Below are 12,422 nucleotides of genomic sequence, written 5' to 3'. Positions count from 1 at the left end.
CATCCAGTATACAGGTGGTGATTCCCTAGTCCTACTTATGCTTTATTTAAACTGTTTCCTATGCCCTAAAAGGGCACCCTTCTATCTCCTCTGAGTTTATAGAATTTCTAACCATTCCAGCTCCTCCATGGAGCCTTTCTGTTTACAGCACAGTTAATAAGGACTCTCCTTTTCCCACTTAGACCTCAGTCATATGGGATTATGCATTTCTTTTAAGCACTTAAACATTACTTTACATCATTGTTTGTATATATGTATACATACATATATATAAATATAAGTATGTACACACATGTATATATATATGTATGTGTGTATATGTCTCTCTATTGAACTGTAAACTTCTTAAATAAGACAACGTATAATCTCCTTAAAAGATAAAATACAAACACCTTAGTGTGGCATATGATGCACTACACAATCTGGCTTGAACCTATCTTTTCAACTTTATTTCGTTCCACTGCTTCTTTCCATAGTCATTGTTCTAGTTAAAATAAGTTGCCAGCTATTGTCTGAGCGCATCTTGTATTCTGTTTTCTTCATTTATTCATGAAGGTTATCTTTCTCCCATGCTTCAAATATATTCTCTTTTCATTTCCACTTATTTAAATTCTTCTCTTCCTTGGGTGTCCCAAGTCTTTATACACTGTAGACTCACAATATAGACTTACTAAAGTTGAATTCATATATTATCATGTTTACCTTATAGTAATATTTTAAAATTTATAATAGCAAGTATGCTATATAATTTTATTATCCCTATGTAACAGAGCAGAAAATTGAGATATTTTGTGACTTCTGATCAGACCTGAGGCAGCAGACAAAGCAGCAATCATTTTATACTTAGGCACCAAGAAAGTGCAGTAAAAAGAATGCTGTCCTTGGAGTTCAGACCAGAAATTCAAATCCCGCTTTTGGACACATTAGCTGTGTGATACTGGACAAATCACTTAATCTCTTTAGCCTCCTATCCTTCCTACGTAAAGCGGGATTACAACAGCTACCTCACAGGGTTATTCTGCTGCTCAAAAGAGGTAACATATATAAATTGCTTTGCAAACCTTTAGGCACTATTTAAATGCTAGCTATTGTTGTGATGGCTTATTTCTGTTGTTTCTTGAGGTAAAAGGACAAGTAGCTAGAATGAAGACGGACGCGTTGTTAAAGGTTTCTTGAAAGGTCAGAACATATTTAGTTCAAGCTAAAAGAAACTGAGTAGGGAGGCTCAATGATAGTCATATTCTGATCTGTAAACAAGGGTAGCAATATATCAGTCTCCTGGAAAGATAAAGCCCAAGTGAAACGTTAGAAGATACTATAATGACATAAAATAACTATCTGCAAAGTACTCATTCAATTTCATTGTTACCCTACAGTTAAAGTTCATAGTGTCTAAATATTTTTCAAATCCAAATTTTGATAACAGTAAAAATTAGCTGTCAATAAAGTTTTGAATTCATGGATTACTTACAATGTAAAATTACTTATGATATAAATGTACTTCAAATATGCAGTGTAAATATACTTAGAAAATATAATGTAAAGTATAATATATTTACCTGCAGAGCAGCCTCTTCAAGAATTTCAAGATCTTCTTCCAATTCGTTACCTGCTGCACAAATTTAATGGCTCATTGAAGAATTCTAGTTAAACTTTCTTAACAATTAAATTCCATAGAATTCTACATTCAAATTCCAATAACCTAAGGACCACCTTCTCTCAATTACTTTGTACAGGTTGTGGTTAAAAGTATAAGATGAAACTTGCAACATGTATTTAACGTAAAGCTATATACAATATTAACAGCAATCCTCTTTTAATCTAATATTTGGACCCTTACATTGTAACAGAAAGGAATTATGCTACCTTAGCCTAATAGAGTTTTGGCTGACTTGGGTATCCTTGATTATTTCTGAGATCCTAACACCAAAGAACTATGATTACTTAGCATTAGATATTAAGTCAATGGCAAAGGAAACCATGTTAAAATCTAATATTTTCTTTGTAGCTATTTGAAAGACTTGAAAGACATTTTAAGCTAGAGTGAGAGAGGGAACTGATGAGAAAAATGTGGAGTGAGTGCTTTAAATGTATGTGTTGCACTCAAGCAAATAGAACTTTCTTCCCATAATTAGCAAACAGGAATGCATTTATAGTTTAGGAACGTAATGGGGTGCTAGAGGAAAGAGGTGAATGAGGAGTGCTGCTATTTACAGCAGACAGCAATAAGTCTAGATGACATGGTTTTCTCTTCACTCTACCTCTCCCAGAGGTGTTGAATGAGCATGTCAATTAGAAGGCACTTCTAGCAGCAAGGCTGGTACAAGTACAAGATAAGTTAGTTGGGAAGAAGGGATTATGAAGGGGAAATACAGTGCATTTTTGTGTGAGTGAAAGGAAGAGATACACATATACTTGGGTGTGTGGGTAATGCAGGTTAAGAGAATGCCTGAATAAATATAGGATTACTTACCAATAGGAAGTGCTAGATCCTTTTTCATTAAAGCTGCTGCACAAACACCACCAAGATTAGCTAATTCTTTTTCCAACTGAATAATTCCCTGTAAAATTACAAATTAAATTCTTATTTAAAAGCTTGTATCTGATACCAGTACTTAAGTTTAGTAAAATGTATTTCTATAAAACTCATAATTGACAAGTAGGCACTCAAAAAATACACTTTGAACACCCTCAGGAAAATTGTGTTAGCTCACTGCTGAATTAATAAATCAGGGAGAAAAGCAATTCATCTTAAATGGCAGATTAATACAAATGCTGGGGGCTACAAACATGTTTATTAGTCCATAGAACTCAACTATTCTTTTTTTTTTTTTTTAACAGTTATTCTATTTAATTCTATTTAATTCAACAAAATTAAATTCCAGACATTTGGAAGAAGTATAGGTCAAGCCTCATAACAAACCAGAAAGTTGTCATTAATCCATAGGGAATAACTAAGTGAATTAAGTATTACTGGGGGAATGACAATTTCCTATACATATTTAACATCCTCTTTCTGTTTCAATTATAGGACACTTGGGAGGAGAAAAGGGAAGACAAAAAAAGGATAGTAAGAATCTGAGCTGGGACTTAAGTCCAAAACCCTTCCCTCTTCCCCTCACTCCCCACTCTTTAAGCAGCACAGAAATGTTGGAAAGAGAAATCACACCTATGTTGTTAGGTTTCTGGGGAATTTGTATTTGTCAGAGATCTTGGTATTATGGAAATCATACCCATATTTTCTCGGCATATTAGACAGAAACTGATATCAGGATCAAGTAAAGCTTTCTTTAAATTCAAAATGGTTTGAAACTGTATATACAATGCATTTTAGTCTTAAGTTAATTTGGCGTGTGGAGAATTGGCAGAAACAGGGATATTTCAATCAATTCATTTACTAGTGTCTTTTTACTTATTTACTTTTTAATTGTTTATTTAGGTTATATAGTAATAGCTATATGTACAAGATCTGTGAGAAAATCCTAAGAGCAACTTAAGAGTTTATAACAATCACATCTTAAGAAAGGACAAAGATTCTGTTTAATTTGAGGTAAAGATGTGCTAGTAACAAACAAAACAATGAATCATCTCTGATCTTGCAGTTTGCCAATTTCCAATTTATAAACACTAACAATCAGATCTTGCAAGATGGTCTGAGCTGACTCTACAGTAGTAGCCTCCATAAGTCAAATTTCAGTTTTCCCATTTGTTAAGAATGTTAAAAAAGAGAACCTAACATATAAACAACATATCCCGTCCTACAGTGTGTATGTGTGTATATATTTACATCACAAATAGCTAGAAAATGAATTTAAACTTTGAACAAAATGTGTAACTGACATTTAGAAGTCAAATACCATCTACCAAAAAAAGCTTAGTTTGATATAATTAAGGGAAGATTCACTCTCACCTCATCAGAACCAGGACTAAATTCATATCCAATTGCAAAACACTTGAAACCGTAAAACGAAGCCTTGTCATCTTTCACATAATCTGATGCAGTTTCTAATGAAAAAAGGGCTTCATTTCCTAAGAAAGTAAAAGTCTTGAAATGAAAATATCCTTTTAATTATCCTTCTTTTTAAAGATATCCAGAAAGGAGAAATGCATAAGAAAAATATAAATGGACATAAAAAATACCCCTTCATCATAGTGATGATTTCTCAGTATTGTCTTGAACAAATTTTCCTATTTTTGAATTACAAGTGTTATCTCTCAATTACTTATTGTAAGCTACCCACATAACTCAGAGCTGCCTTATTTCCTACCCAGAATGCTTCTATGTTGTCTCTGTTGCCTTATAGTTGGGTGAATCACAGGGCCTTTTGCTCAGTTTGTCTACATTATCCTGCCAGGTATTGTTTCCTTCCTTTATATTAATAGAAAAGACTATATAGTTTTTAATCACTGTAGTATTAACTTGTGCTAGTACTCTCTTACATTACTTTAGGTGTTTTGAAATTGTTAGTATTTAAAGAGTTCTAATTTAGGGACTAGAAGAGAAAACTGGTTAGGATCACAGGTTTATAGAGCAGTGAAGAATCTTAGAGCTTTGTCTAATTCTCTAACTTTTACAGAGGTTAACGTTGCCATATAACACTTGGCAAAGCAAGAATTTGAACCCAGGTCTATTGACTCCAAATGTGATGTTCATTCTACTATGGCCTGAATTCTGAATGGTTCATCTGGCATCAATGACAGCAAGTCACATGACTGTCAAAGGTTATACAATCACAACCCATACCATAGATTCTTAATTTTTTAACCTTCTATTAATATTCTAATAAAAAAATACCAAAAAACCTTTATTACATTTACATAATCCAAAAGGGTACAAAGAGAAAGAAGCAGAGTTGGCAGAATGCCAGGCTAACTAAAACTTCTTGACTGAATATAAAATTAAATCACTATGTAACAATCAAACAATAAGCATTTATTAAGGATCTATGCACCAAATATGATGCTAGGTTCTTAAGGGTACAAATATAATGAACGAAGGAATTCCTACTTACAAGTAATTTACACTTGAATCAAGAAGATAAATAAATATATAAGGACATATAGAATAAATATAAAGAGAGTAAAAACATATATGTCCAAAGTACTTAAACACTTTGGAAAGGCTTCACGTAGAAGCTGCTGCTTGAGCTGCCTTTTGAAGAGAGAAGGCTTCTGGCAAGGGTATGTGAGGAAAAACTATATTCCGGGGGCTAGGGGGGAAGAGATGAGGGGGTTACCATTGCCAAGGCATGGAAATGGAAAATGCAACAAGAGAAAGGCCATTTTGGCTGGACTGCAGATGGAGAAGAAGTGATGACCAGAAGCTAGAAAGAAAGGCTGGGGTCAGGTTGTGAAAGGCTTTAAAAAATAAAGTGAGAAGCTTATATTTTTATCCTCTGGGTAAAAAGGAGTCACTAGAATTTGTTGAGTGGGAGGGAAGGTGTCACATGACTGGAGAAGAGGAAAAGGAAAAAGAGAAAAAGGGGAAAAGGAGAGAGATGGGAAAGGGGAAAGAAAGGGAGAAGTAAAAGGAGGAAAGGGGGGAGGGGTGAAGTTGGGGGAAAGAAGGGGTCAGTGGAGAAGAGGGAGTAGGAAAAGAGACGATGGGCAAAAAGAGAGAGGGAGAGGGAAATGGAGAAAGAGAAATCAGACACATAGGAGAAGAACCAGGATAGAGGCACAAAAGTCATAAAGGCCCAGAGTGGAGATAGCACCCAGGAAAGACTGGCAAATGGCATCAAATGCAGAAGGTGGGTCAAGATGATTGAGGGCTGACAAAAGACCATCAGATCTGGTGATTAAGAAATCTCTGGCAATGTTGGGGAGTGCAGTTTCAATTGAGTGATAAGACTGAAAAACACTGCACGTGGTACAGGATAGGAGAAAAGTTAGCGGCACAGGGCATAGATAATTTTTACGAGAAGTTTGGCTGAGAAAGAGAAGATAGATATTGAACGATAACTTGAGGGATTAAGTTGAAAGTTTGAGATAAAGAAAGACTGAAGATGAAACTTTCTGGATAAAATGGGAAGAGATGTGATCCAAATGTACATGTAGAGAGGGACTGACTTGGACAAGGAATAAGTGTTCTTTCTGTTTTTTTCTGTAATCTGGTTTCACGCTGTCTAACCAAATTTACCACTCTCTACATAGCAGAACATAAGTTCTGTATTCCAGGCAAATTAGTCTTGTCTCTAGGATACTCTGTGCTCATTCTGTCTCCTAACTTTTCTTCATATTCCTTCCTAGAATAGTTCCTTTTCTCATTTGTTTTTGTTTTAAAATACACTGAAAGACCCATAGTAAATGTACAATAATCAACATAATTATCACCAAGTTAACACACACACACACACACACACACACACACACACACCCCCCCCTTACCTGGCAAGACTAAAACCATAGTTGGCCATCCAGAAGATCCTGAAAATTTCTTTAATTCTATCCACGAATTGAGGTTTTCGTGAACAGAATTCACCTTTGGTCCAAATCCAGAGTTCTGAGCAGTTCTCACAGGAATCAACAAACGGAGAACATCTTCTGATTGTGCAGTACCACACTGAGGATCAAACTCGATTGTCATCCATCTTACACACTCTGGGAAGGTCACCTAAAGTCAATAAAAGAAATTACTTTTCAGACCTACAGATGGTGGGAGAGTTTATGACAAAGTAAATGATAGCGAAGATTAAAATAAAACGCACAATTCTGACACATAAAATTTAGAAGTGCACAAACAAGTCTAATGTAGCTAAAATGAAAAGGAAAACAGCAGCAGGCGAAAATCTTTGCAATGAGTTTCTCTGGGAAAGAGAAAATAGGTAAGACAAAAGGAAATATGTAAGATATTTAAGGAATGGATTAAAATTTACAAGGCTAAGAGAATTTCCTTGATAGACAAGTATTCAAAGATATGAATAAGAGTTTTTAAAAGGAAGAAATCCAAACTAGCAATAACTATAAGAAAAAAAATCTAAATTTCAAATCAATAATAATTAGAGAGAAATGCAAATTAAAGCCACTATAAGGTTCTACCTTCTCCTCATTTCAATGGTAATGACGATAAAAGAGGTAAACGACAAAGGTTGGAGGGCTGCAGCAAAACAGGTAAACTAGGTGCAGTGCTAATGGTGTTGTGAAATGATCCAACTATGCTAGAAAGAAATTTGGAACTATGCTAAAGAGTTACTAAACTGTACACATCCTTTGACTCAGCAATACAAATAGTAGGTCTACACTTCAAAGTAAAAATATCTATTATCTACAAAAATATTTATAATAGCTCTTTTCATGGTACCAAGAATTGGAAATTAGGAAGAATGATCTCCTACTGGAGAATGGCTTAAACGAACTATGGTATATGAAAACAACGAAATATTATTGTGCTATAAGAAATGACAAAATGTAAAGTTTTAGAGGAAACTGGGAAGACCGCTATGAAATGTCAAGGGCAAAGCGAGTAGAACTAGGAGAACAATGTATAGGGTACCATTACTGAGAAAAACATCTTTGAAAAACTTCAGAGCACTGATAAAGTAATGATAAAACATGAATCCAAAAGAATGAAGATAAAACATACTACTCACCTCCTGTGAAAGAGGTGCTGAACTTAACATTTAGAAAGGAGACACATTTTCAGACATGATCAAAGAGAGAATTTGGTTTTTCCAAACTATATGCATATATGTATATATCAAGGGCTTCATTTATTTTTTTTTTAATTTGCTTTAATTTAATTTGAGGACAGAGTAAGCAGAGGGACAGATTAATTTAAAAAAGAGTGAATCACCATCAGGAGAAAATATTCATTTGCTAGGAGTTATTCAAATTTTGATAGAATGAAACTTAGTAAAGGTTCATTTTTTTTTAAAGCAGGTACCTAATAACATTTTAAAAACAAGAAATTAAAAAAAACCTTAGAAATTATTAGAAATCAAAGTCCTAGTTTTTCATTTCTGTTACCTTCTTGGAGTCATTAGTAATCCACTCTAATGAACACACTTTAATGAAGAAAGATATACTTATTAATAAGACTATAGAGCATTCATATTTAAATGAATTTGTGATATCACTGATGTGCATATTTCTTTCAAAGTTGCAAAATGTAACCCATCTATTTCTTATTCTCTTTTAACTCTTATTCTTTCATAAATCCTTGATTGGAGTCTTTCTCTAGGTTTCTTGACATTATGTTGGTACCAGGGCAATATGTGGGTTTCCCATGTTATCTTTTACTACATAACTATCTCCTTTTGTGGTTATACAGTTCCTTGACATCATTTATATTTCTTTGCATAACCCATTCAACTCATATGATTAAATAAAATTTGAATAAGTGAAAACATATTTAAGCTATCATGGAGATAATGGTGAAAAACTACAATGTATTCCAGTGAGATTAATAGTTTAATAATCACTTTAAATTTATACAGTGCTTTACAGTTATAAAGCATCTTAAGTGTATTTTTCCTACTTCAGATTTCTGAAAGGAAAGACAAATGAAGGAGCAGTACAAGAGAAAAATACAAAGACATCATGTAGGTGAATTGTTGGGGTTTGAGTAATAAAGTATGTAGGAGGTTGGAATTGGGGAGGAGAAACTTGGCAAAATATGAGAAAATTGACAAAATTTGAAGGACTAAAGAGAATTAGAAAGTAGAACCTGAAGAGGACAAAGTAGATCTCAGAATAGGAAAATAAATAAGAAAGTGGAGCAACGAGAGGGTTAAGCAAGTTGATAAAGAGAATTGGGGGAAGGAGGGTAAGGGAAATCATGAAATAGACCGGAGACTTGTACTATGTCGCTCACCACAGCTCCTTTTCCAAACCTTCTTCATCCCTCTTCCAGTCTCCTGTGGTACCTGCTCCCACCACTCTCTCAGCTGAGGACACTGCCTCATAATTCACCAAAAAATCAGACCTTGCTAAGAGTTGACTCTTTTCTCCCATCTCACCATTTCGCATCACTCTGGTGCCATTCTCTGCCATCTCCTCCTCCATCAGGGCATTTTTCCTCACCAGCTAACTCAGCTACAAGCAGTCTTGATGCCATTCCATTTTTCTTCCATCATCCTCACTCACCGATGATCAATTTCTGCCTCTGTATGGTTGTTTCCTTGGTGACTACAAACAAGTCCATATCTACCCTATCCTTAAAAAGCTTCACCATCCCCACTATCATCCTACATCTCTCTTCTCTCTTATGGGTAAACCTGTAAAAGCCTTATACAACTGATGTCTTCATTTCCCTTCCACTTGCTTTCTTTTCAGCCTCTGAAGTCTGAGTTGTGACCTGAGCTTCAATTGAAAATATTCTCTGCAGAGTTACCAGTGATGTCTGAATTACTAAATCCAATGGCCTTATCTCAGACATCAAATCCTTCTTGACCTCTCTGCAGCCTCTGACACTGTCAATCACCCTCTTCTCCTGAATACCCTCTCCCCTAAGGTTTTGTGATACTGCTCTCTCCTGCTATCTCCTATCTACCAACTATGAGTGTTCCCCACGACTCTGGTGATAGTAGTAAAGGGGGATGCAGTGTGGAGGTACTTGTGGTGGTAGTGTTGAGTCAAAGGAAAGGAAGTTGAGTAAAATTATCAAATTATTAAGAGGTGATAACTAGATGTAAATAGTTTTAACAATAAAGACTAACAAATAATTTTAAGAAACGAGGGTAAAAGAATCAACCACTATGGACATAGGGGAAAGAAGAGTGACTTGCATAGGATGTGCAATACTTTTATTTCTCCTCTAGCTGGGTGACTGTTTTCTGTGTTTTAAGTGTAGGCTGATTTCTCTCCTAGAGAGAAAGTGAAAGGATTCCTTATCATCCTACAAGATCTCATTAGCCTTGACACTCTACCTCACCATCACTCTTCTTTGCTCTCATGGGAGGGGGGAGTCTTCAAAACCCCAAAACCTCCATTCAAGGAGGAAACTCAGTTTAGACATCTCATTTATCACCTGGTTGCACTCCCTTAGAATTGCTCTGACTATTTCTCTCTACCTCCTCCTCCAGCTCCTTAACCCCCTTTCAGCTTTTCAGGTGTTGTCTTCATTCAATAGATTATAATGTCCTTGAGGATAAGAACTTTCTTTTTCTATTTGTATTCTCAAAGCTTAGCATAGTACCTGGCACATAGTAATCACTTAACAAATGTTTAGTGAGTACTATTGGTCAATTATGTAACACTGACATTTTTAAAGAATTCAAGTTGTGGGTTACACAAAAGGAAAGGAGAGACAGGTGAAGGTTATTAGCAGGCCACAACGTATCACCAAAGTGTCCAAAGGATGCAGTATAAACGCTGTCCTCAGAGAAATGGATGGTCATGAAAGGATGCAGGCAAACCATATAATGAGAGCAATGGAGAACTGATAGACTACAGGCAAAGTTTGCTACCAATGAAGGAAACATACACATTGAAAAGATCAGATATCTATTAGAAAATACTGGAGTAAGATATGCTGCCAAAAGCTGTGGATTTTTGATCTACTGCATGGACAGACATATTTTAGGATTAAGCCTATGATGAATGTTATGTCATGTCTCTCCAATAAACAATCTAAATACCTTCATGGTAGGGAGCACGCATGATACTTCTTTTGTATCCCCTTGGCCAATAATGTGGCTGACCTAATAAATTTAGTATGTAGGTTAAGCTTTTTTTAAAACACAAAATGTAGAAAAAAATTCGTAAAAAATAACATATAACATACCTTATAGTGCATAACACATGCAGGTTTATAGGGATGTTCACTCTCTATGACAGCATAGTGATTAGAGGTAGTACAAGCTGAAAGTCCTTGTTCAGGCTGGTTTCCTGTGGTGCTGTCTGTTGACTGGTTAGGATTAAATGCGGGGGGTGCATATTTCTGATTTAAAATGGCAACAGAGGGAAGCAATTGCTGGACAAGGCCAAAGACTTCTACAGCCACCTAGGATACAAAAGATTGTGTTTAACTTTTAATCTAGATCTCAAGGTTGGGTAGAATTTCCCTTATCTAAATCTTGTATTAATATATACATTCAAAAATTTTAATATTAATTCATTCAACAAATATTTATTGAGTGACAACGACATGACTCCCTTTTTGATTTAATTAAGATGAAGTCAATAGTTCATAATACTGAGCTAAACTATAGGCTCCAAATTCCATTTATAAATTCCTAGATTCTCCAAAAATATATACCACATAGATAGGCTATATTTCTTTGCATATGTGTATAGGTATGTATATTTCAAACTGTTTTACTTCTAAATGCTTGTAAGATGATCATATGGTAGGAAACCAAGTTATTCTCAAAGACTACATTGAGCTTTTCAGAAAAATAATAGCTGTATATTGTAATTACAAACACTAATCTATGATAATTTTTCTCCTTCAAAAAGAAATTTGAGGAGCAAACATATTAATTAAATTGTAAGAAAATACAGAGATAAAATTTGAACAGATAATTTTAGTCTTTTCGCAGCATTATCATGCTACTGAACAAAGGTGGAAAAAAAATCATGCAACCATTCTGACTTGAGTCCAACACAAATTTATTATACAGCCTAAACTGTACCCTCACTGCTGCTAGACAATCCTTCTACACCTCCCTTATTTACACCTCCATCATCAACTCAGTATGCACAGCAGTTTTTCCAAATTTTTTCATGCCTCCTCAAACCTCTCATGCCTTCCTTTCCACCAATCCTCCCAGCTGTGAACCTAACCTCATTATTTTACTAAAAAAATTGAGGCCATTTTCTCGTGGGACCCTTCTTCTCCCTGTTCCTCAACTCCTATCACTCATATGCCTTCTGTCACTACTTCTTCCTTCACCCCAACTCACAGAATGAGGTAGACTTACCCAGGCAATTCCTAATCGCCAGACCTGTACAAGTGATCTCATTCTATCCTGTCTCTTCCACAAGACTGCCCTCTGTCATTGTACCATTTAATCATTTATCTTCAAGCTTGCCCTGTCTACTGGCTCCTTCCCTACTGCCTACAAGTATGTCCATATCTCTCTTCTCAAAAAACCCTCACTTGATTCCTCCATCCCTATTAACAACTGTTCTACATCTCCTCTGCCCTTTGTGATTAAACTCCTTGAGAAGGCTATTTATAACAGGTGCTTCCACCTTCTTTCCTCTTACTCTCTTCTTAAAACCCTTTATAATCCAGCTTTCTGACCCCATCATTCTACCCAAACTGCCCTCTCCAAAGGTACCAATGACCCACCAATTGTCAAATTGTGGCTTTTTTTCTCAATCTTCATTTTCCTTGAACTTTATGCAGCCTATGACACTGTTGATCACCCTCTCCTCCTTAACACTCTCTTTTCTCTAGGATTTTGGGACCATTCTCTCCTGGTTTTCCTCTTACCACATCTAACTGCTCCTTCTAGAACTCCTTTGCTGGATCACTT

General features: G+C 35.5%; 1 protein-coding gene across 14 annotated transcripts in view; it reads right to left on the bottom strand.

The window, feature by feature from the left end:
• Positions 1-12,422, bottom strand: part of MYCBP2 (MYC binding protein 2) — a 317,910-nt gene that overhangs the window by 128,705 nt on the left and 176,783 nt on the right. For 10 of the 14 annotated variants that reach the window (XM_072622185.1, XM_072622187.1, XM_072622188.1 and 7 more), the window contains 5 exons: positions 10,724-10,942; positions 6,388-6,613; positions 3,911-4,029; positions 2,474-2,561; positions 1,560-1,612 (listed from right to left, as the gene is read on the bottom strand). In XM_072622185.1, the coding sequence (XP_072478286.1) occupies positions 1,560-1,612; positions 2,474-2,561; positions 3,911-4,029; positions 6,388-6,613; positions 10,724-10,942 (705 nt within the window). The remainder of the gene's footprint in view (positions 1-1,559; positions 1,613-2,473; positions 2,562-3,910; positions 4,030-6,387; positions 6,614-10,723; positions 10,943-12,422) is intronic. The other 4 variants (XM_072622186.1, XM_072622195.1, XM_072622198.1 and 1 more) reach the window with 1 other exon arrangement.

The sequence above is a fragment of the Notamacropus eugenii genome, chromosome 6 (genome assembly GCF_028372415.1).
Source record: "Notamacropus eugenii isolate mMacEug1 chromosome 6, mMacEug1.pri_v2, whole genome shotgun sequence".
Classification (NCBI taxonomy): domain Eukaryota; kingdom Metazoa; phylum Chordata; class Mammalia; order Diprotodontia; family Macropodidae; genus Notamacropus; species Notamacropus eugenii.
The sequence above is the reverse complement of the archived record's forward strand: the minus strand, read 5'-3'. Positions and strand labels throughout refer to the sequence as shown.